At 37.5% G+C, this 24,056-nt stretch overlaps 1 protein-coding gene across 1 annotated transcript in view; it reads right to left on the reverse strand.

Moving 5' to 3' along the window:
* Positions 1–24,056, reverse strand: part of GUCY2D (guanylate cyclase 2D, retinal) — a 149,171-nt gene that overhangs the window by 28,338 nt on the left and 96,777 nt on the right. The window contains exons 8-14 of the mRNA XM_053719487.1: positions 18,989–19,165; positions 18,605–18,761; positions 17,628–17,777; positions 16,934–17,082; positions 1,411–1,574; positions 927–1,119; positions 4–178 (exon numbers count right to left, since the gene is read on the reverse strand). Of these exons, the coding sequence (XP_053575462.1) occupies positions 4–178; positions 927–1,119; positions 1,411–1,574; positions 16,934–17,082; positions 17,628–17,777; positions 18,605–18,761; positions 18,989–19,165 (1,165 nt within the window). The remainder of the gene's footprint in view (positions 1–3; positions 179–926; positions 1,120–1,410; positions 1,575–16,933; positions 17,083–17,627; positions 17,778–18,604; positions 18,762–18,988; positions 19,166–24,056) is intronic.

A 24,056-nucleotide genomic window follows, 5' to 3' on the forward strand; every position in this document is an offset into this window, starting at 1 on the left:
CACCAGAGTGGAGCCCAATTCGAATCCGTACAGGAACATCAGGCATATGCCTCATTTTAAAGGACCCAATAGAGCTTAGGATATCAAGCGACATGTTTGCTATCTCCGCAGCATGACGAGTCCCGTTCCTGTTAGGGAGTCCTGAGGCCACCATGTAAGCATCACCAATAGTTTCCACCTAAGAACGATATAAAATTGGCATTTTTAAAATCTATATATGATTACAAAATATTTTGTAAAGTAATTATCAATTGTATATTTCAATGGATGGCATGCCTAGATATTATTAAAATACAGATACGTGAAGTTTAAAGGGAAATTAAATCATGCTCCTTTAGTAAAAATATGTTATGTCAAAGTAAACATAAAAAGAAACAGATTGCGTAACCCCCCCCAGCAAACAACTTACTTGGTTTCTTGCTAAATAAACACTTAGAAATTCTCAGTGTAGCCACTGCCTGCAGCTAGATAAAAGAACATACATTACAGAACATAACGTTCTACTGTCACATGATTTTTAAACAAAAGTCCTCTACTGAACATGAGCAGTAAACTGACTGCAGCTAGAGCAGATGTCTCCTAGCAACACTTTAATGGAAAATATATTCCTTTGCCTTCCAGCCTCCTTGTGGGACAAAAGTTAATGCCCTTCACGAATTAAGTTTAAAAAAAGAAATAAAAGATAAAATTATGAATAATACATATCGTAATTGTTTTTATTAAGTATAATCCACTGCTTAATGCTTTTATTACAACAATGAAACACACTGTTTTATATCCCTTTAACTATCACCTGCATTTACAGAGGAGGAGACTGAGCTATATACAAGTACAGAAGGAGTGTGAGAGACTGAGGGAGTTAGTGAGAGTGAGAGGAAGAGAGATAAGGATTAGGAAAAACTGGAATGCATGACAACTGTTTATACCTTGTATACATCATGGGAGCCAATTATGGCATCAAACAGTGTATAGAGGTCATTAAGAAGGTCAACAACTTCAATTGGATCACTCAGAGAAGAAATAGTAGTGAATCCAACAATGTCGCTAAAGTATATAGTGACTTGGTCAAAATATTCTGGCTCCACTGGAACACCTGTCTTCAATGCCTGCGCTACTGATCTAAGAGACAGATAGAACAAGAGAATAAGTAAATAGGTGTTAGAAAGAGATGAAGAGAGGGATAAAATAACTTACAAAAGAAGACAACAAACATTAGCGTTATTTCCTTATCTGACTAATCTCCTGGCCCTTAATCATTCTTTCTTTAGGCTCTTGCTCCACACATCTTTATCTTTTTCCTTTTTGTTTATATATATATATATATTTCTATTAACTTTCTATTTCTAATCATGTTTCTCATTCATGCTCTCTTTCTATTTCCCAATTTCTTTAAATCATTTTCTCACTCACGATGGAAGCATCTGAGTTAAAAGCTTGTCCGTCTTTTGCTTCTCCACCTCTAGCTCCTCTGTCCTCTCCCGAATAAGGTCCTCCAGATTACTGGAATATTGTTCAAGCATCCGTAGCATTGAGTCGATGATGTTTGTCTTGCGTCCACGATTTATGGTTTTAAACTGGTAAAACAAAATAATTACAAGAACATTCACACACTAAAAGGAAATGAGCTTAAAGGGACATGAAACACACATTTTTTCTTTTATGATTCAGATAGAACATGCAATTTTAAACAAATTTCTAATTTCCTTCTATTATCAAATTGTCTTTGTTCTCTCTGTATATTTTGTTGAAAAGCCGGGATGTAAGCTTAGTAATGTGCATATATTTTAAAACAACTTTCCAATGTAGTTACATTAGTAATGTGCTTCATTCTCTTGGTAACTGAAGCAGCAGCAAAGCACTACTGGGTGCTTGCAGAATACATCAGTAAGTCAATGAAAAGAGGATTTTATGTGCAGCCACCAATCAGCAGCTAACTCTCAGCTCCTGAGCCTACCTAACATAGGATATCAATAGAACTAAGCAAATTAAGTAAACTGGAAAGATGTTTAAAATTGTATCCTGTATCTGAATTATGAAAGAAAATGTTTGGGTTTCATGTCCCTTTAATGAGAGTTGTAATAATAATTTAAATTAATAGACAAAAACAACAACAGAATATATTAATATTGTCCAGTTATAGGACATATTTTGCCATAAAATACAAAGAAGCAACAAAAGTATAACATTCGGAACAATATACAGCAGGGCTCTTCTTAAAGGAATATGAAACCCAAAAAATGTCTTTCATGATTCAGATAGAACATGCAATTTTAAACAACTTTCAAATTTACTTTTATTATCCCATTTTCTTCTTTATCTCTGTATATTTTGTTAAAAAGCAGAGATGTAAGCTTAGGAGCGTGCATGTGTTTCGAGCACTATATGACAGCAGTTTTGCAAGAATGTTATCCATTTGCATAATCACTAGATAGCAGCACTATTTCCTGATATATACTGCTCCAGACACCTACCTAGGCATCTCTTCAACAAAGAATACCATGGGAACTAAGTAAATTTGATAATAACTTGTATGCTCTGCTAGAACCACAATAGAACATTTTTTAATTCATGTGCAACAATATGGGAAACCTTTCAAATTCCTTTTGGAAAGGGCGGTCATGTATATGGGTGTGCAAGGAGAAAGGGATGGTTACGGTTCTGAGCTTTTGGACTGGGACTTGGGGGCTTAAGGTCTGGGTGTTTGCATAAAGGAGAAGCTTACCCATTGTCACTTTATTTAGTTTGAGTAGAGAGCATCTTTCACCCTTCCATCCCTCCCTTTTTTGTTCTACTTACTATTATTTTGTCACAGAGTTTGGTCTTTTGTGGTTAGAATAATGGGTCTTTGCCAATAGGTTGGGTCAAAAAGTGGCAAGTAGCATGGCTTGGAAACTGTTAAACAATTGAAACACATTGTAATTATCCACCTACTCACTGGGGTCACCATAACCTTGAGGAAGGAATTTTGCACACATGACAAGCTTTGTGGGCAGCTGGCAATTACATAAGCCTTATTTTGTTTTTTAACCAGGACCTTCAGTATTATTACTAATGATTAAGTTACTATCAGCTAGATTTAGAGTTTTGCGGCCAAAGGGGTGCGTTAGCTACGCATGTATTTTTCCCCCCGCACCTTTTAAATACCGCTGGTATTTAGAGGTTTCTGAAGGGCTGCGTTAGGCTCCAAAAAGGGAGGGGGAGGGGGGCTGAAAAAAAATTAACACCTGCAAAAAGCAGCGTTCAGCTCCAAACGCAGCCCCATTGTTTCCTATGGGGAAACACTTCCTAAGTCTGCACCTAACACCCTAAGTCTAAACACCCCTAACCTTACACTTATTAACCCCTAATCTGCCGCCCCCGCTATTGCTGACCCCTGCATTTTATTATTAACCCCTAATCTGCCGCTCCGTACACCGCTGCAACCTACATTATAGCTATGTACCCCTAATCTGCCCCCCCCAATGTCGCCGCTACCTACCTACACTTATTAACCCCTAATCTGCCGACCGGACCTCGCCGCCACTATAATAAAAGTATTAACCCCTAAACCGCCGCACTCCCGCCTCAAAAACCCTATAATAAATAGTATTAACCCCTAATCTGCCCTCCCTAACATCGCCAACACCTAACTTCAAGTATTAACCCCTAATCTGCCGACCGGACCTCACCGCTACTCTAATAAATGTATTAACCCCTAAAGCTAAGTCTAACCCTAACACCCCCCTAAATTAAATATAATTTAAATCTAACGAAATAAAATAAAACTTATTAAATAAATTAATCCTATTTAAAGCTAAACACTTACCTGTAAAATAAACCCTAATATAGCTACAATATAACCAATAATTATATTGTAGCTATTTTAGGATTTATATTTATTTTACAGGCAACTTTGTATTTATTTTAACTAGGTACAATAGCTATTAAATAGTTAATAACTATTTAATAGCTACCTAGTTAAAATAATTACAAAATTACCTTTAAAATAAATCCTAACCTAAGTTACAATTAAACCTAACACTACACTATCAATAAATGAAATAAATAAACTACCTACAATTACCTACAATTAAATAAACTAAACTAAATTACAAAAACAAACAAACACTAAATTACAAAAAATAAAAAAAGAATACAATAATTTTAAACTAATTACACCTACTCTAAGCCCCCTAAAAAAATAACAAAGCCCCCCAAAATAAAAAAATGCCCTACCCTATTCTAAAATAAAAATTAAACAGCTCTTTTACCTTACCAGCCCTTAAAAGGGCCTTTTGCGGGGCATGCCCCAAAGTAAACAGCTCTTTTGCATTTAAAAAAAACATACAATACCCCCCCAACATTACAACCCACCACCCACATACCCCTAATCTAACCCAAACCCCCCTTAAAAAACCGAACACTAAGCCCCTGAAGATCTCCCTACCTTGTCTTCACCACGCCGGGTATCACCGATCCATCCAGAAGAGGGTCCAAAGTCTTCATCCTATCCGGCAAGAAGAGGTCCAGAAGAGGCTCCGAAGTATTCATCCTATCCGGCAAGAAGAGGACATCCGGACCGGTAGACATGTTCATCCAGGCGGCGTCTTCTATCTGTTCCGATCAGCCAATAGAATGCGAGCTCAATCTGATTGGATCAGCCAATCCGATTGAACTTGAATCTGATTGGCTGATTCAATCAGCCAATCAGATTTTTCCTACCTTAATTCCGATTGGCTGATAGAAATCTATCAGCCAATCAGAATTCGAGGGATGCCATCTTGGATGACGTCCCTTAAAGGAACCTTCATTCGTCGGGAGTCGCCGGAAGAAGAGGATGGATCCGCGTTGGCTGCTTGGATGAACATGTCTACCGGTCCAGATGTCCTCTTCTTGCCGGATAGGATGAAGACTTCGGAGCCTCTTCTGGACCTCTTCTTGCCGGATAGGATGAAGACTTCGGACCCTCTTCTGGACGGATCGGTGATACCCGGCATGGTGAAGACAAGGTAGGGAGATCTTCAGGGGCTTAGTGTTCGGTTTTTTAAGGGGGGTTTGGGTTAGATTAGGGGTATGTGGGTGGTGGGTTGTAATGTTGGGGGGGTATTGTATGTTTTTTTAAAATGCAAAAGAGCTATTTACTTTGGGGCATGCCCCGCAAAAGGCCCTTTTAAGGGCTGGTAAGGTAAAAGAGCTGTTTAATTTTTATTTTAGAATAGGGTAGGGCATTTTTTTATTTTGGGGGGCTTTATTATTTTTGTAGGGGGCTTAGAGTAGGTGTAATTAGTTTAAAATTATTGTATTCTTTTTTTATTTTTTTGTAATTTAGTGGGGTTTTTTTTGTAATTTAGTTTAGTTGATTTAATTGTAGATAATTGTAGGTAGTTTATTTAATTAATTTATTGATAGTGTAGTGTTAGGTTTAATTGTAACTTAGGTTAGGATTTATTTTACAGGTAATTTTTTTATTATTTTAACTAGGTAGCTATTAAATATTTATTAACTATTTAATAGCTATTGTACCTAGTTAAAATAAATACAAAGTTGCCTGTAAAATAAATATAAATCCTTAAATAGCTACATTATAATTATTCTTTATATTGTAGCTATATTAGGGTTTATTTTACAGGTAAGTATTTAGCTTTAAATATGAATAATTTATTTAATAAGAGTTAATTTATTTTGTTAGATAAAAATTATATTTAACTTAGGGGGGTGTTAGTATTAGGGTTAGACTTAGCTTTAGGGGTTAATACATTTATTAGGGTAGCGGTGAGGTCCGGTCGGCAGATTAGGGGTTAATAAGTGTAGGTAAGGTTGGGGGGGGCAGATTAGGGGTTAATAATATTTATTATAGGGTTTGCGAGGCGTGAGTCAGTCGGTTTAGGGGTTAATACATTTATTAGAGTGGCAGCGAGGTCCGGTCGGCAGATTAGGGGTTAATAAGTGTAGGTAGGTAGTGGCGACGTTGGGGGGGCAGATTAGGGGTTAATAAATATTATGTAGGTGTCGGCGGTGTTAGGGGCAGCAGATTAGGGGTACATAGGGATAATGTTGGTGGCGGTGGTGTACGGTCGGCAGATTAGGGGTTAAACATTTTAATTATAGTGGCGGCGATGTGGGGGGACCTCGGTTTAGGGGTACATAGGTAGTTTATGGGTGTTAGTGTACTTTAGAGCACAGTAGTTAAGAGCTTTATGAACCGGCGATAGCCCATAAAGCTCTTAACTCCTGACTTTTTCCTGCGACTGGAGTCTGGTCGTTAGAGTTCTAACGCTCTCTTCAGCCAAGACTCTAAATACCGGCGTTAGGAAGATCCCATTGAAAAGATAGGATACGCAATTGGCGTAAGGGGATCTGCAGAATGGAAAAGTCGCGGCTGGAAAGTGAGCGTAAGACCCTTTCCTGACTGACTCCAAATACCAGCGGGTGGCCAAAACCAGCGTTAGGACCCCTTAACGCTGGTTTGGACGGCTAACGCAAAACTCTAAATCTAGGCGTATATTAATAATTGATGTGGCTCAGCTCAGCAGTTGTATGTTGTGTTGTGCTTATTTGAATGGAGCAGTTAGAACAGGACATATGTCTCTTCCTATTGAGATGTGTTTTGTCTTCTATAGTAGTGTTTATATAACCAATGGTATGGAGATCATATTTAAAATATAAAATAGAAGACATCAATATGGATCATTTTACATTTTACTTGATGACGTTCCTTTCACTGCATTTTAAGACAGAGGAACGCTGAGAAGATCTGGACATTCTATAGAATATTATCATATATAAACTTCCTGTATAATATGGGACAATAATCAAATACTTAATTGGTTATAATGGAGCTGAATTTGCAAATTGTTGCTTTGACAAAAGGCAGGTACAAATCTCTTTGAATTCTGCATTTTTTGAGATTGTGGCTAGTTTATATGTGAGATATTAGTTTCAAGCAGATTTTAAAAATCTCGTTCATTGTCTTCCTCTACTCATTAACCCAGCTATACTGGTATATGATGATTATAATATTAATATTTAGCTAGATTATAAGTTTCAACGCTATAGGGAAATTAACGACTGCCACAAAAGCGGCGTTATTTCACCTCCCTATAGCGCTGCTATTACAGGTTTCCAAAAAGCAGGCTTGTACGGGCAATATGGTGGCGTTGAGCTCCATATTGCACCCAAATACAAGCACTGCTTTGATGTGCTCGTGCACGATTTCCCCATAGACATCAATGGGGAGAGCTGGCAAAAAAAAGCCTAACACCTGCGATCGCGGAAACAAAAGCTCCGTAACGCAACCCCATTGATGTCTATGGGGAAAGAAAAAACATAATTTATTTAAGAACTTACCTGATAAATTCATTTCTTTCATATTAGCAAGAGTCCATGAGCTAGTGACGTATGGGATATACATTCCTACCAGGAGGGGCAAAGTTTCCCAAACCTCAAAATGCCTATAAATACACCCCTCACCACACCCACAAATCAGTTTAACGAATAGCCAAGAAGTGGGGTGATAAGAAAAAAGTGCGAAGCATAAATATAAGGAATTGGAATAATTGTGCTTTATACAAAAAAATCATAACCACCACAAAAAAAGGGTGGGCCTCATGGACTCTTGCTAATATGAAAGAAATGAATTTATCAGGTAAGTTCTTACATAAATTATGTTTTCTTTCATGTAATTAGCAAGAGTCCATGAACTAGTGATGTATGGGATAATGACTACCCAAGATGTGGATCTTCCACGCAAGAGTCACTAGAGAGGGAGGGATAAAATAAAGACAGCCAATTCCGCTGAAAAAAATCCACACCCAAAAATAAAGTTTAAATCTTATAAAGAAAAAAACTGAAAATATAAGCAGAAGATTCAAACTGAAACAGCTGCCTGAAGTACTTTTCTACCAAAGACAGCTTCAGAAGAAGAAAACACATCAAAATGGTAGAATTTAGTAAAAGTATGCAAAGAAGACCAAGTTGCTGCTTTGCAAATCTGATCAACTGAAGCTTCATTCCTAAATGCCCAGGAAGTAGAAACTGACCTAGTAGAATGAGCTGTAATCCTTTGAGGCGGAGTTTTACCCGACTCAACATAAGCATGATGAATTAAAGATTTCAACCAAGATGCCAAAGAAATGGCAGAGGCCTTCTGACCTTTCCTAGAACCGGAAAAGATAACAAATAGACTAGAAGTCTTTCGGAAATTCTTAGTAGCTTCAACATAATATTTCAAAGCTCTAACTACATCCAAAGAATGCAATGATTTCTCCTTAGAATTCTTAGGATTAGGACATAATGAAGGAACCACAATTTCTCTAATAATGTTGTTGGAATTCACAACCTTAGGTAAAAATTTAAAAGAAGTTCGCAACACCGCCTTATCCTGGTGAAAAATCAGAAAAGGAGACTCACAAGAAAGAGCAGATAATTCAGAAACTCTTCTGGCAGAAGAGATAGCCAAAAGGAACAAAACTTTCCAAGAAAGTAATTTAATGTCCAATGAATGCATAGGTTCAAACGGAGGAGCTTGAAGAGCCCTCAGAACCAAATTCAAACTCTAAGGAGGAGAAATTGACTTAATGACAGGTTTTATACGAACCAAAGCTTGTACAAAACAATGAATATCAGGAAGATCAGCAATCTTTCTGTGAAAAAGAACAGAAAGAGCAGAGATTTGTCCTTTCAAGGAACTTGCAGACAAACCTTTATCCAAACCATCCTGAAGAAACTGTAAAATTCTCGGAATTCTAAAGAATGCCAGGAAAAATGATGAGAAAGACACCAAGAAATATAAGTCTTCCAGACTCTATAATATATCTCCCTAGATACAGATTTACGAGCCTGTAACATAGTATTAATCACAGAGTCAGAGAAACCTCTTTGACTAAGAATCAAGCGTTCAATCTCCATACCTTTAAATTTAAGGATTTGAGATCCTGATGGAAAAAAGGACCTTGCAACAGAAGGTCTGGCCTTAACGGAAGAGTCCACGGTTGGCAAGAGGCCATCCGGACAAGATCCGCATACCAAAACCTGTGAGGCCATGCTGGAGCTACCAGCAGAACAAACGAGTATTTCCTTCAGAATCTTGGAGATTACTCTTGGAAGAAGAACTAGAGGCAGAAAGATATAGGCAGGATGATACTTCCAAGGAAGTGACAATGCATCCACTGCTACCGCTTGAGGATCCCTGGATCTGGACAGATACCTGGGAAGTTTCTTGTTTAGATGAGAGGCCATCAAATCTATTTCTGGAAGTCCCCACATCTGAACAATCTGAAGAAATACCTCTGGGTGAAGAGACCATTCGCCCGGATGTAACGTTTGGCGACTGAGATAATCCGCTTACCAATTGTCTATACCTGGGATATGAACCGCAGAAACTAGACAGGAGCTGGATTCCGCCCATACCAGAATTCGAGATACTTTCATAGCCAGAGGACTGTGAGTCCCTCCTTGATGATTGATGTATGCCACAGTTGTGACATTGTCTGTCTGAAAACAAATGAACGATTCTCTCTTTAGAAGAGGCCAAGACTGAAGAGCTCTGAAAATTGCACGGAGTTCCAAAATATTGATCGGTAATCTCACCTCCTGAGATTCCCAAACCCCTTGTGCTGTCAGAGACCCCCACACAGCTCCCCAACCTGTAAGACTTGCATCTGTTGAAATTACAGTCCAGGTTGGAAAAACAAAAGAAGCCCCCTGAACTAAACGATGGTGATCTGTCCACCACATCAGAGAGTGTCGTACAATCGGTTTTAAAGATATTAATTGAGATATCTTTGTGTAATCCCTGCACCACTGGTTCAGCATACAGAGCTGAAGAGGCCGCATGTGAAAACGAGCAAAGGGGATCGCGTCCGATGCAGCAGTCATAAGACCTAGAATTTCCATGCATAAGGCTACCGAAGGGAATGATTGTGACTGAAGGTTTCGACAAGCTGATATCAATTTTAGACGTCTCTTGTCTGTCAAAGATAGAGTCATGGACACTGAATCTATCTGGAAACCTAAAAAGGTTACCTGTGTCTGAGGAATCAATGAACTTTTTGGTAAATTGATCCTCCAACCATGATGTTGAAGAAACAACACAAGTCGATTTGTATGAGATTCTGCTAAATGTGAAGACTGAGCAAGTACCAAGATATCGTCCAAATAAGGAAATACCACAATACCCTGTTCTCTGATTACAGACAGAAGGGCACCGAGAACATTCGTAAAAATTCTTGGAGCTGTAGCTAGGCCAAACGGCAGAGCCACAAACTGGTAATGCTTGTCTAGGAAAGAGAATCTCAGAAACTGATAGTGAACTGGATGAATCGGAATATGCAGATATGCATCCTGTAAATCTATTGTAGACATATAATGCCCTTGCTGAACAAAAGGCAGGATAGTCCTTACAGTTACCATTTTGAATGTTGGTATCCTTACATAACGATTCAATATTTTTAGATCCAGAACTGGTCTGAAGGAATTCTCCTTCTTTGGTACAATGAAGAGATTTGAATAAAACCCCAGTCCCTGTTCCAGAACTGGAACTGGCATAATTACTCCAGCCAACTCTAGATCTGAAACACATTTCAGAAATGCTTGAGCCTTCACTGGGTTTACTGGGACACGGGAAAGAAAAAATCTCTTAGCAAGAGTAGAGACAGCCCCATCAACCTTAGGGATTTTGTCCCAAAACTCTAATCTGTCAGATGACACAGGATATAATTGCTTAAAACGTTTAGAAGGAGTAAATGAATTACCCAAATTATTCCATTCCCTGGAAATTACTTCAGAAATAGCACTAGGGACAGGAAAAACTTCTGGAATAACTACAGGAGATTTAAAAACCTTATCTAAACGTTTAGATTTAGTATCAAGAGGACCAGAATCCTCAATTTCTAATGCAATTAGGACTTCTTTAAGTAAAGAACGAATAAATTCCATTTTAGATAAATATGAAGATTTATCAGCATCAACCTCTGAGACAGAATCCTCTGAACCAGAAGAACCATTATCAGAATCAGAATGATGATGTTCATTTAAAAATTCATCTGAAAAATGAGAAGTTTTAAAAGACTTTTTACGTTTACTAGAAGGAGGAATAACAGACATAGTCTTCTTAATGGATTTAGAAACAAAATCTCTTATGTTATCAGGAACACTCTGAGTATTAGATGTTGACGGAACAGCAACAGGTAATGTAACAGTACTAAAGGAAATATTATCTGCATTAACAAGTTTGTCATGACAAACAGTACAAACAACAGCTGGAGGAACAGATACCATAAGTTTACAGCAGATACACTTAGCTTTGGTAGCTCCAGCACCAGGCACCGATTTTCCAGAAGTATCTTCTGACTCAGTTTCAACGTGGGACATCTTGCAATATGTAATAGAAAAAAACAACATATAAAGCAAAATTGATCAAATTCCTTAAATGACAGTTTCAGGAATGGGAAAAAATGCCAGTGAACAAGCTTCTAGCAACCAGAAGCAATAAATAATGAGACTTAAATAATGTGGAGACAATAGTGATGCCCATATTTTTTTAGCGCCAAAAATGACACCCACATTATTTGGCGCCTAAATGCTTTTGGCGCCAAAAATGACGCCACATCCGGAACGCCGACACTTTTGGCGCAAAAGAACGTAAAAAATGACGCAACTTCCGGCGACACGTATGACGCCGGAAACAGAAAAAAAAATTTGCGCCAAAAAAGTCCGCGCCAAGAATGACGCAATAAAATGAAGCATTTTCAGCCCCCGCGAGCCTAACAGCCCACAGGGAAAAAGTCAAGTTTTAAGGTAAGAAAAAAATTGATTTATTCATATGCATTATCCCAAATATGAAACTGACTGTCTGAAATAAGGAATGTTGAACATCCTGAGTCAAGGCAAATAAATGTTTGAATACATATATTTAGAACTTTATAAAAAAGTGCCCAACCATAGCTTAGAGTGTCACAGAAAATAAGACTTACTTACCCCAGGACACTCATCTACATGTTGTAGAAAGCCAAACCAGTACTGAAACGAAAATCAGCAGAGGTAATGGTATATAAATTAGAGTATATCGTCGATCTGAAAAGGGAGGTAAGAGATGAATCTCTACGACCGATAACAGAGAACCTATGAAATAGACCCCGTAGAAGGAGATCATTGAATTCAAATAGGCAATACTCTCCTCACATCCCTCTGACATTCACTGCACGCTGAGAGGAAAACCGGGCTCTAACCTGCTGCGGAGCGCATATCAACGTAGAATCTAGCACAAACTTACTTCACCACCTCCATAAGAGGCAAAGTTTGTAAAACTGATTTGTGGGTGTGGTGAGGGGTGTATTTATAGGCATTTTGAGGTTTGGGAAACTTTGCCCCTCCTGGTAGGAATGTATATCCCATACGTCACTAGCTCATGGACTCTTGCTAATTACATGAAAGAAAGTTATGTTTAAACCTAAAACCCTAACCTAAAAACCACATCTAAACACCCCTAATCTGCTGCCCCTAACATCGCTGCCACCTACATTACAGTTATTAACCCCTAATCTGCTGCCCCGACATCGCCTGCCACCTACATTACAGTTATTAACCCCTAATCTGCCACCCCCAATGTCGCCGCCACTAAACTAAATTTATTAAGCCCTAAACCTCTGGCCTCCAACATCATTAACTCTAAATAAATATATTAACCCCTAAACCTAACCTTAACGTAACCCTAACCCTAAGTATAACCCTAACGTAACCCTAAGCCTAAGTCTAACCCTAACACCCCTAACTTAAATATAATAAAAATAAATCTAAATAAACCTTACAATTATTACCTAAATAATTCCTGTTTAAAACTAAATACTTACTTACCTGTGAAATAAAACCTAAGCTAACTACAATATCACTAATAGTTATATTGTATCTATCTTAGGTTTTATTTTTATTTCACAGGTAAGTTTGTATTTATTTTAACTAGGTAGACTAGTTAGTAAATAGTTATTAACTATTTAATAACTACCTAGCTAAAATAAATACAAAGTTACCTGTAAAATAAAACCTAACCTGCCTTACACTAAAACCTAACACTACAATAAAATAAAATAAATTAAATTATTAAAATACAATTTTCTAAATTACAAAAAAATAAACACTAAATTACAAAAATAAAAAACGAAATTATCAAAGATAAAAATGAATTACTCCTAATCTAATAGCCCTATCAAAATAAAAAAGCCCCCCAAAATAAAAAACCCTAGCCTACACTAAACTGCCAATGGCCCTTAAAAGAGCCTTTGGTGGGGCATTGCTCCAAAGAAATCAGCTCTTTTACCTGTAAAAAAAATACAAACACCTCCCAACAGTAAAACCCACCACTCAACCAACCAACTCCCCCCAAATAAAAACCTATCTAAATAAACCTAAGCTAACCATTGCCCTGAAAAGGGCATTTGGATGGGCATTGCCCTTAAAAGGGCATTTAGCTCTTTTACTGCCCAAAACCCTAACCTACAAATAAAACCCACCCAAAAAACCCTTAAAAAAACCTAACACTAACCCCCGACGATCCACTTACAGTTTTCGAAGTCTGGACATCTATCCTCATCCAGCTGGTGAAGTCCTGATCCAAGTGTCAATAAGTCTTCAACCAGACCGGCGCATAGCGGGTCCATCTTCAAGACATCCGTTGCGGAGCATCCTCTTCTTACGATCGTCGCTGGAAAATGAAATTTCCCTTTAAGTGATGTCATCCAAGATGGCGTCCCTTACATTTGTATTGGCTGAAAGATTTCTATCAGCCAATAGGAATTTCATCCAATTGGCTGATTGGAACAGCTAATTGAAGCTAAATGCACTTTTAAGGGCAATGCCCATCCAAATGCCCATTTTAGGGAAATGGTTAGCTTAGGTTTATTTAGATTTAGGTTTTTATTTCGGGGGGTTGGTTGGTTGGGTGGTGGGTTTTACTGTTGGGGGGTGTTTGTATTTTTTTTACAGGTAAAAAGCTGATTTCTTTGGGGCAATGCCCCACAAAAGGCCCTTTTAAGGGCCATTGGCAGTTTAGTTTAGGCTAGGGTTTTTTTATTTTTTGGGGGGGGGGGCTTTTTTATTTTGATAGGGCTATTAGATTAGGAGTAATTCGTTTTTATTTTTGATAATTTCATTTTTTATTTTTTGTAATTTAGTGTTTATTTTTTTTGTAATTTAGAAAATTGTATTTTAATAATTTAATTTATTTTATTTTGTTGTAATGTTAGGTTTTAGTGTAAGGCAGGTTAGGTTTTATTTTACAGGTAACTTTGTATTTAGTTTAGCTTGGTAGTTATTAAATAGTTAATAACTATTTACTAACTAGTCTACCTAGTTAAAATAAATACAAACTTACCTGTGAAATAAAAATAAAACCTAAGATAGATACAATATAACTATTAGTTATATTGTAGCTATCTTAGGTTTTATTTTACAGGTAAGTATATATTTATTTTTAAATAGGTATTTGGTTAATAATTGTAAGATTTATTTGGATTTATTTTAATTATATTTAAGTTAGAGGGTGTTAGGGTTAGGGTTACGTTAGGGTTAAGATTAGGGGTTAATATATTTATGTAGAGTTAGTGATGTGGGAAGTCAGATGTTTAGGGGTTAATAATTTATTTTAGTATATTTCGTTGTGGGGGGCTTGCGGTTTAGTGGTTAATAGGTTTATTATAGCGGCGGTGTGGGCGGACGGCAGATTAGGGGTTAATAATCTTTAAATAGTGTTTGCGATGCGGGAGGGCAGCGGTTTAGGGGTTAATAGGTTTATTATAGTGGCGACGATGTCGGGGAGCGGCGGAATAGGGGTTAATATTTTTTTTAGTGGCGGCAATGTCAGGAACGGCAGATTAGGGGGTTAATAACTTTATTATAGTGTTTGCGATGCGGGAGGGCCTCAGTTTAGGGGTTAATAGGTAGTTTATGGGTGTTAGTGTACTTTTTAGCACTTTAGTTATACGTAAAACTCATAACTACTGACTTTAGATGGAGGTAGGAATCTTGTCAGTATAGAGTGTACCGCTCACTTTTTGGCCTCCCAGGCAAACTCGTAATACCGGCGCTATGGAAGTCCCATTGAAAAAGGACTATTTTAAAAGTGTGGTACTGACGTTGCGTGACGGCCAAAAGGTGTGTGGTACTGCTATACCTACAAGACTTGTAATAGAAAAGGCAGCGTTATGAAGCATAACAATGCTTTTTCACTCATAACGCAAAACTCGTAATCTAGCTGAATAATAATAATAAACCTTCAAACTAGCAATGATCACTTTCATATTATTTTGAAGAATGTAATATTTAACATTTTTAATGCCCAAACAATTTTCAATCACAAATTAACATTCACATGATAATGAAATTAAAAAAAAAACTATTGTTTTTGTTAACGTGAACTGGCTATGCACAAAAATCTTAACACACAAAATAAAAGCTGTACAGAAACCCCAAGATATTTCAAAATGTCTAAGGCTGTCAGATCGCCCTCATACAAAGTAATGGGGGTGTTATTGATTCTCACAGAAATTTAAAAAGCTTGTGATACGTGGGTTAAACAGTTTTCTAATGGGCTGGAAAAGATTCAAATGTTAAAGTTCTGTGAAAAGCCATGCAGAGCACTTATTACAGGAATGCTGGTGGGTTTTAATGGTGGGGGTTAATGAGTGTATAGTTAAAGGGACAGAAAACTAAAAAAAAAATATTTTGAATATAAAAGATCACAATTTAAACATGTTAACATGTTTCATGCATGAAAATAAGTTACAGTGAAAGTTGGTTATTTTGATTTTGAGACCAACAGGACATGCAGTTGGGATTTGCTGCTCGCTTGCTAATAAGCAGATCTTTTTCACAAACATAAAGACAAGAATGTTTCTTTCTCAGTACAGGGATATCCTTATTACAAACCCTAACCGCAGAAAACTGTAATACATATTAAAGGGGCATTGTAGTGGAAAAACTACAAGCTCTAATTATTTAAATAGAGTCATTTTTGCACTTATTACTATGGAATGATAATTGTGTTCCCCACAACGTGGTTAAACACAAACATAAAGTCTCACTTGTGAGCCACAAAGCACTACTAGTCTCTAGCAGGTAATAGCCAATCAGCAGCAGCAGTTGGACAGGCACCCCAATCACTGGCATTGTTTACCTTGAGAGCCACAATGTTTGTAGCTCCAGAGAGGGTCTTTATCTATTTGTTTAACCCTTTCATGTGGGTAAATTGCAGGTGGACAAGGTTCCCGACTGCCCCATGTACTATTGCACAATGACTTCTTGAGCAACATTGCCCCCTATTCTTGTGTGACCAATTACATGAAAGCAAGGCTTGTTTTATCTCCACTTACTCAGAGATGTCAAAGAGGATAAGAAGCAGCAGTTGGATTACTGCCTGCTTCTTACATTGTGGAAAGCAGGCCTGCACGTGTAAGCGGGCCCGCAAGGGCTCAAAATCAGCATCCACTGCTGAATAGATTGAGTCCATAGAGTTCCACATCTAATTGTTTATCAAGGATGATGGACAGAAAAAGATAGTCAACCCCTAGCTCCAGAGACAGCCGAATAATGGCAATCTATTTCTATTTTTCTTTGCCTCATTACCATCCCTATTGTGATGCATATAGACATATGGGCTTGTTGCTATGGGCTGTTAAAGTAGGCTGAGCTTACCAATGTAAGCCTGTGATCTTGGTCTTTCTTTCTGATATATATATATATATATATATATATATATATATACACAGTATACATACTGTATATATATAATATGATTTGCAAACATTTTAAAATTATATCAAGTGTGTCAAAAAGAAATATAAAAATTTGAAAAAAACACTGGTTTCTACTATACAACATGGCGAATCAGTTTATGACCCTATGGTAAATTTAAAGGAAAGAATTTATTTTCTATAGTGAGTAGATTGTCAGCTCTTCTGGTCACCTGGTCAAAGATTTGATCAATAGATGGCCTCCGTTCAGGATGCTCACTCCAGCACTGTTTCATTAGCTGAATACACTCAGGAGGGGCTTGGTCCAAGGAGACAGAAGGACGACAAAGGGGTGGAGGTCGTCTAACTTTGCGAATTATATCTGGATATGGGAAAGAGTGACATTTGATCACAGAAAAATGGAGATGAAGAGAGACAGAGGGAAAAGAAATAATTGTTAAAGAATGAGAGAGACTAAATATGATGCAAAAGAGGGAGAAAAAAAGACAGAGAAGAGTGAGAAAGATGATTAAAGAGTGGGTGAGCAGAAAAAAAAAGAGTAATAGAGAAGCAGAAAGAGAGGAAAAGAACACTGGTAGTCTGAAATAGATTAGACAGGGAGATGGAGAGAAAGAAAGGGGGAGAAGAAGAAGTCTAAAGGAATGAAAGGAAAGAGATTAACAAGTGAGAAACAACTGTATAAGGAGAAAAAGAAGAGAACAGAAAAATAATAGAAAGATGAGGAACAGACAATGGAAGGTAGAATACTTTGAGGAATCTCAGATTTTGGAGAATATTTTAAACTAAAGGACCTTCAACCACAAGATAGAAGACTATGTAAAGAGTAATAGAGATTGGACAAACAATATTACAGTAGCTGGAGAGCAAAAATGGGTGATATAGCTGTGCATTTTATATGAAACGCACCATCAGCAGTTAACTCCAGCATACAATAGGGAGCTCCACGAATTATAACCTCCTGTGTTATAATGGCAAAGCTGTACACATCACCCCTATAAGTGCCCCTCTGATTTAGTGAAGGTTCTCGGAGGAGTTCTGGAGCTGTCCAGTAAAGGTCTGAAAACATAGAAAATCTGTAAAGCGTATGCTGTAAAACAAAATTAATGTATAGAGTCCCCACCTATATAATTAATAAACCAATCTAAACAAGGACATCAAATTCATCCAACAATTCCTTTGTAAATAGTCATGGCTTTCATATAATGAAATGTATATAAATGGAAAGCCAATAAGATCCACTTAAAAAAAAATCTATCTGGTGTTGCAGAGTTGACCTTGGTTCAGCTTGCTGGGGAGCTGCCAAGTCTTACAATTTGTACACCAGGCACATATTTAGGTGCTTTGTTTTTGTGAATATTCCCTGCCCCTTTTTGATCTACTTATTTTAAGAAGAACAATGTTGGTGCTGTTGAGGTCTATATTAAATACCTATGTTGTAACTGTTCCTCAAATTCATCAAATTAGGAACCAGTGGAAAAAGAATATATGCTGAATATTAATATATCCTTTTAATAGTAACTTTTGTATGTTGACTCTCATAGACTTCAGTGTAAGCGTATGTGAATCAACATTTGAAAGCAATGTTCAAAGCTTAGATTCATATAATTAAATGTTATATTCAATATTTTAATGTCAAGATTTGATATTTGTACATTAACATTTGACATTGAGAATGTTAACATTTATTATTGCATTTAGAAACAAAAAAGAGTTAACAATCCCTTTAATAGGGTTATTTTATATTTTCCTTGTTAAAGTTTGTAATACTGAATCTAAAATCATAAACCTCAAATTCATAGTAAAACTAGAGATATGTGCAACTAAAAGAATATAATTATAACATTATGTAAGGATAGAGTAGGATGCTGCTGCTACTCAGTTACCCTCAGGTTGAGGTTCAGGGGGATTCAGTCTCTGAGCCTCGTATAACTCATTCATTCCATGGTCTGTCACTTTCAAGACAAATCTTCCATCTACAACACAGTTTCGTGACTTGAGACGACCATGTGTGATTTCACGGTGATGGAGGAACTTCAAACCCTGGTAGGGAATACAAGTCCAGAATTTCAACTTAGGAATTATAAGACTATTTATCTCTTAAAATGTCAATTATTTGGTAGCTTTTAAGTTAACTTTTTATTATTTTTCTATCTGTTTGTCATGTTCTCTACAACTCATACTGTTCTTCCTCCCCCCCCCATTATCTCTTCCATCCAATTATATATATATATATATACACAAAACTGCCCTGTGTTGTCCACTCTCACCTTGATGAGATCTAGCAGAAGGGAGGATTTGAACATCCAGTCCAACTTCATGTCCTGATTCTGAATGAGGTCTTCCAGACTTCCTCGGGAACAATGCTCTGACACAACTCCTAGGACACCCATATCATGGAAAAGTCCCAGAAAAAGGTTTACATTCTCGTGACGAAGGTCCCGGAGCTGGGAGAAATTTGAAAGTAACAATTAATGGGAAGAAGTAAAGAGGAGAAGTGAAAAAAAGAATGAAAGATGATAAAAAAGATGCCCAGAAAAGAATGCTCTAAGTGAGAGACAGTGAGTAAGAAAAAGTGTGATTTAAAAGAAAGGAAAAATAAAAATAGAAAAATAGTACAAGAAAAAAGGGAAAAATATCAAAGTAGATTTAGGAATTCTAAAAATAAAAGTAAATGAGAATTAAAGGGACAGTAAAGTCAAAATTAAACATTCATGATTCAAATAGACTATCACCTAAATTACAAGTTGTGCGGTACGGCTATACCGCTGTAAAATTGGCCATTACGTGCTGAATGGACAGTTCTCCCGTATTACAAGTCGCTGTGGTACGGCTATACCACTAGCGATTTAGCTGTAACGCAACTCTCCATTCCGCACTCAAAAAAATGGCTTTTTAATGCGGGATTTTCATACTGCTGTATTACGGGTTGTGCGGTCCGGCTAAAATGCTAGCGGTATAGCTTATACCGCCCTTATCCATTCTGCGATTTGAGACCAGTAGTTATGGATTTTGCAAAACAAAAATGTTTCACAAAACTCATAACTAAAATGTTACAAAGTATACTAACACCCATAAACTAGCTATTAAACCTAAACCGCCATCCCCCAGCATCGCAAATACTATATTAAACTTATTAACCCCTAATTCACCGCCCACCCACATCGCCAACACTAAATCAACTGATTAACCCCTAAACCGCCGCACCCCCACATCGCAAATACTATAATAAACTTATTACCCCTAAACCGCCGGCCCCCCACATCGCAAATACTATAATAAATGTATTAACCCCTGAACCGCCGGCCCCCCACATCGCAAAACACTAAATTAAACTATTAAACCTAACTATCTCCTATACTTTAATTAATTTTACAATATAACTATCTTAAAATGAAAAAAAACTTACCTTTGAAATAAAAAAATAAATAAGATTAAGCTATAAATTAACCTAACATTACTATATTAAAAATAAACGAAAAATAAAAAACCTAAGTTACAGAATAAAAAATTCCTAACATTAAAAAAAACACTAAAATTACGAAAAATAACAAAAAACCTAACATTACCAAAAATAACAAACACTAAAATTACGAAAAATAAAAAACACACCACAAAATAAAAACACCCCCTGACCAAAAAATAAACTACCAATAGCCCTTAAAAGGGCCTTTTTAGAGCATTGCCCTAAGTTGAACAGCTCTTTTACCTAAATTAATTAAAAGTAACCCCCCCACCCAACTCCCAAAATAAAAGTCTAAAAAACCCTAAGCTACCCATTGCCCCTAAAGGGGCATTTGTATGGACATTGCCCTTAAAAGGGCATTCAGCTCTTTTTTGCCCATAAAAAAAAAACCCTAATCTAAAAAAAAAGTCACCCCCAAAAAAACCTAACGCTAACACCAGAAAATCTACTCACAGTTCCTGAAGACCGGACATCCATCTTCATCCAGGCGGTGAAAAGTCTTTATCTAGGCAGCAACATCTTCATCCAGGAGACAACATCTTCATCCAGCGCGGGGACCTCTTCTATCTTCATCCAGGGCGAAGGTGGCGCGGAGCGGAGGTGACCGAGGAACAGGACAATAGGATTTAAGCAGCTCTCATCCTATTGGCTTTGTAATTATTTTAGGTAAAAGAGCTGTTTAACTTAGGGCAATGCCCTACAAAAGGCCCTTTTAAGGGCTACTGGTAATTTATTAATAGGTTAGGGGGTGTTTTTATTTTGGGGTGGCTTTTTTTTTATAGGGCTATTAGATTAGGTTTAATTTTTATTATTATGGATAATTTCGTTTATTATTTTTTGTAATCTTAGATTTTTTTATTTTTCGTAATTTTTGTGTGTTTTTTTAGTAATCTTAGATTTTTTTAATTTTAGGTTTTTTTATTTTTTGTTTATTTTTTTTCTTAAAATAGTAATGTTAGGTTTATTTATAGTTTAATCTTAGGTTTCTTTTATTTCACAGGTAAGTTTTTATATATTTTAAGATAGTTATATTGTAATTTTAATTTAAAGTATAGGGGATAGTTAAGTTTAAGGGTTAATAGTTTAATTTAGTGATTTGCGATGTGGGGGGCGGCGGTTTAAGGGTTAATAGGTTTATTATAGTCTTTGCGATGTGGGGGGCGGCGGTTTAGGGGTTAATAGGTTTATTATAGTCTTTATGATGCGGGTGGTCGGCGGTTTAGGGGTTAATACTTTATTTTAGTGCTGGCATGTGGGGGGGGCCGGCGGTTTAAGGGTTAATAGGTTTATTTCGGTGTTAGCGATGCAGGGGGAAGGCGGTTTAGTGGTTAATCACTTTATTTAGTGTCGGCGATGTCGGGGGCGACGGGTTAGGGGTATTTAGACTAGGGGTTTATGTTAGGATGTTAGGTTTTTACATAACTTTCTTTTCCCCCTAAACATTATTGGGGCTGCGTTACAGCGATCACCATTCCGCGATCGCAGGTGTTACATTTTTTCTAACATTTTCTCTCCATTGATGTCTATGGGGGAAAGCGTGCACGAGCACGTAAAGTCAGGCCTTGAGTTTTGAGCGGTATGTAGCTTATCGCACCATATCGCACAACAAAAACAAAATTTATGCTTACCTGATAAATTTCTTTCTTTCCGGGCATGGAGAGTCCCTGATTTTATTCCAATTACTAGTGGGAATTCAACTCCTGGAGGGATATTTATCAAGCCGTCAACCGCAAATACGCTGGAATTCCGCAGCGTAATTATGGCGAGCCTGATTTGACTCATTTATCAAAGCCTACAGACCGGCAAAAGTTGAAATTTGTGACGTAACATACGATTCGCCGGTCTGAATCCGACACAGATCAATGCTTACGTCATTACAGATGTTCCGAATACAAATTCGGCACTATCTGACAACTTTTGCCATTTATAAAATTTCTAACAGGTATGCTCGCCACTATTCCGGCCCAGCGTACCTGGTTTTCAATCCGCCAACCCTGGAGGCCGCGGATGCCATAGGAATCAATGGGGGTCTGAAAGCAGCGAAAGCTAATGTTCGCTGCTGCCCGATATCCCATTGATTTCTATGGTAGAAAATAAATTACGTTTACACCTAACACCCTAACATATACCTGAGTCTAAACACCCCTAATCTGCCGCCCCCACCATCGCAGCCACCTACATAATGTTATTAACCCCTATCCCGCCGCTCCCCGAACCCGCCGCAACTAAATAAATGTATTAACCCCTATCCCGCTGCTCCCGGAGCCCACCGCAACTAAATAAATGTATTAACCCCTATCCCGTCGCTCCCGGAGCCCACCACAACTAAATAAATGTCTTAACCCCCTATCCCGCTGCTCCCGGAGCCCACCGCAACTAAATAAATGTATTAACCCCTAAACCTAAACCGCCAACACCCCACATCGCCATGAACTAAATTAAGCTATTAACCCCTAAACCTAACAACCCGCTAACTTTACATTAAATATTAACTCATCCCTATCTTATAATAAATGTAAACATACCTTTAGAATTAAAATAAACTATATTAAACTACTAATTAACCTACCCTAACTATTATCCTACAATTACATTAAACTATATTAAACTATTAATTACCTGTCCTAACTATTATACTAAAGTTACATTAAATTAACAATTAAATTAACTATATTACATATTTAAAAACCTAACCCTACTCAAGTTATTTAAATCTGCAATTAAATATTACTAAGTTACAAAAAAATAACTAAGTTACACAAAATAAATAACACTAAGTTACACAAAATAAAATAAATTATCAAATATTTAAACTAATTACACCTAATCTAATAGCCCTATCAAAATAAAAATGCCCCCTCAAAATAAAAAAAAAACCCTAGCCTACACTAAACTACCAATGGCCCTTAAATGGGCCTTTTGCGGGGCATTGCCCCAAAGAAATCATCTCTTTTACCCCCCCAACAGTAAAACCCACCACCCACACAACCAACACCCCCAAATAAAAACCCTGTCTAAAAAACCTAAGCTCCCCATTGCCCTGAAAAGGGCATTTGTATGGGCATTGCCCTTAAAAGGGCATTCAGCTCTTTTACTGCCCAAAGTCCCTAACCTAAAATTAAAACCCACCCAATAAACCCTTAAAAAACTAACACTAACCCCCGAAGATCCACTTACAGTTTTCGAAGACCGGACATCCATCCTCATCCAAGCGGCAGCAGTCCTCAGCGAAGCCGGCAGAAGTCTTCATCCAAGTGGGCCGAAGTCTTCATCCAAGCGGGCAGAAGTCTTCATCCAGACGGCATCTTCTATCTTCATAAATCCGGCGCGGATCGGCTCTATCTTTAAAACATCCGTCGCGGAGCATCCTCTTCTTACGACGTCTCTTGAAGAAAGAAGTTTCCTTTAAATGATGTCATCCAAGATGGCGTCTCTTACATTCCGATTGGCTGATAGAATTCTATCAGTCAATTGGAATTAAAGGGGAAAAAATCCTATTGGCTGTTGCAATCAGCCAATAGGACTGAGCTTTCATCATATTGGCTGTTGCAATCAGCCAATAGGATTGAGCTCGCATTCTATTGACTGATTGGAATAGCCAATAGGATGAAAGCTCAATTTTTTCACCTTTAATTTCCGATTGGCTGATAGAATTCTATCAGCCAATCGGAATGTAAGAAGCGCCATCTTGGATGACGTCATTTAAAGGAAACTTCATTCTTCAAGAGACGTCGTAAGAAGAGGATGCTCCGCACCGGATGTCTTGAAGATGGAGCCGCTCCGCGCCGGATGGATGAAGATAGAAGATGCCCTCTGGATGAAGACTTCTGCCCGCTTGGATGAAGACTTCGGCCCGCTTGGATGAAGACTTC

Source organism: Bombina bombina, chromosome 6 (genome assembly GCF_027579735.1).
Source record: "Bombina bombina isolate aBomBom1 chromosome 6, aBomBom1.pri, whole genome shotgun sequence".
Classification (NCBI taxonomy): domain Eukaryota; kingdom Metazoa; phylum Chordata; class Amphibia; order Anura; family Bombinatoridae; genus Bombina; species Bombina bombina.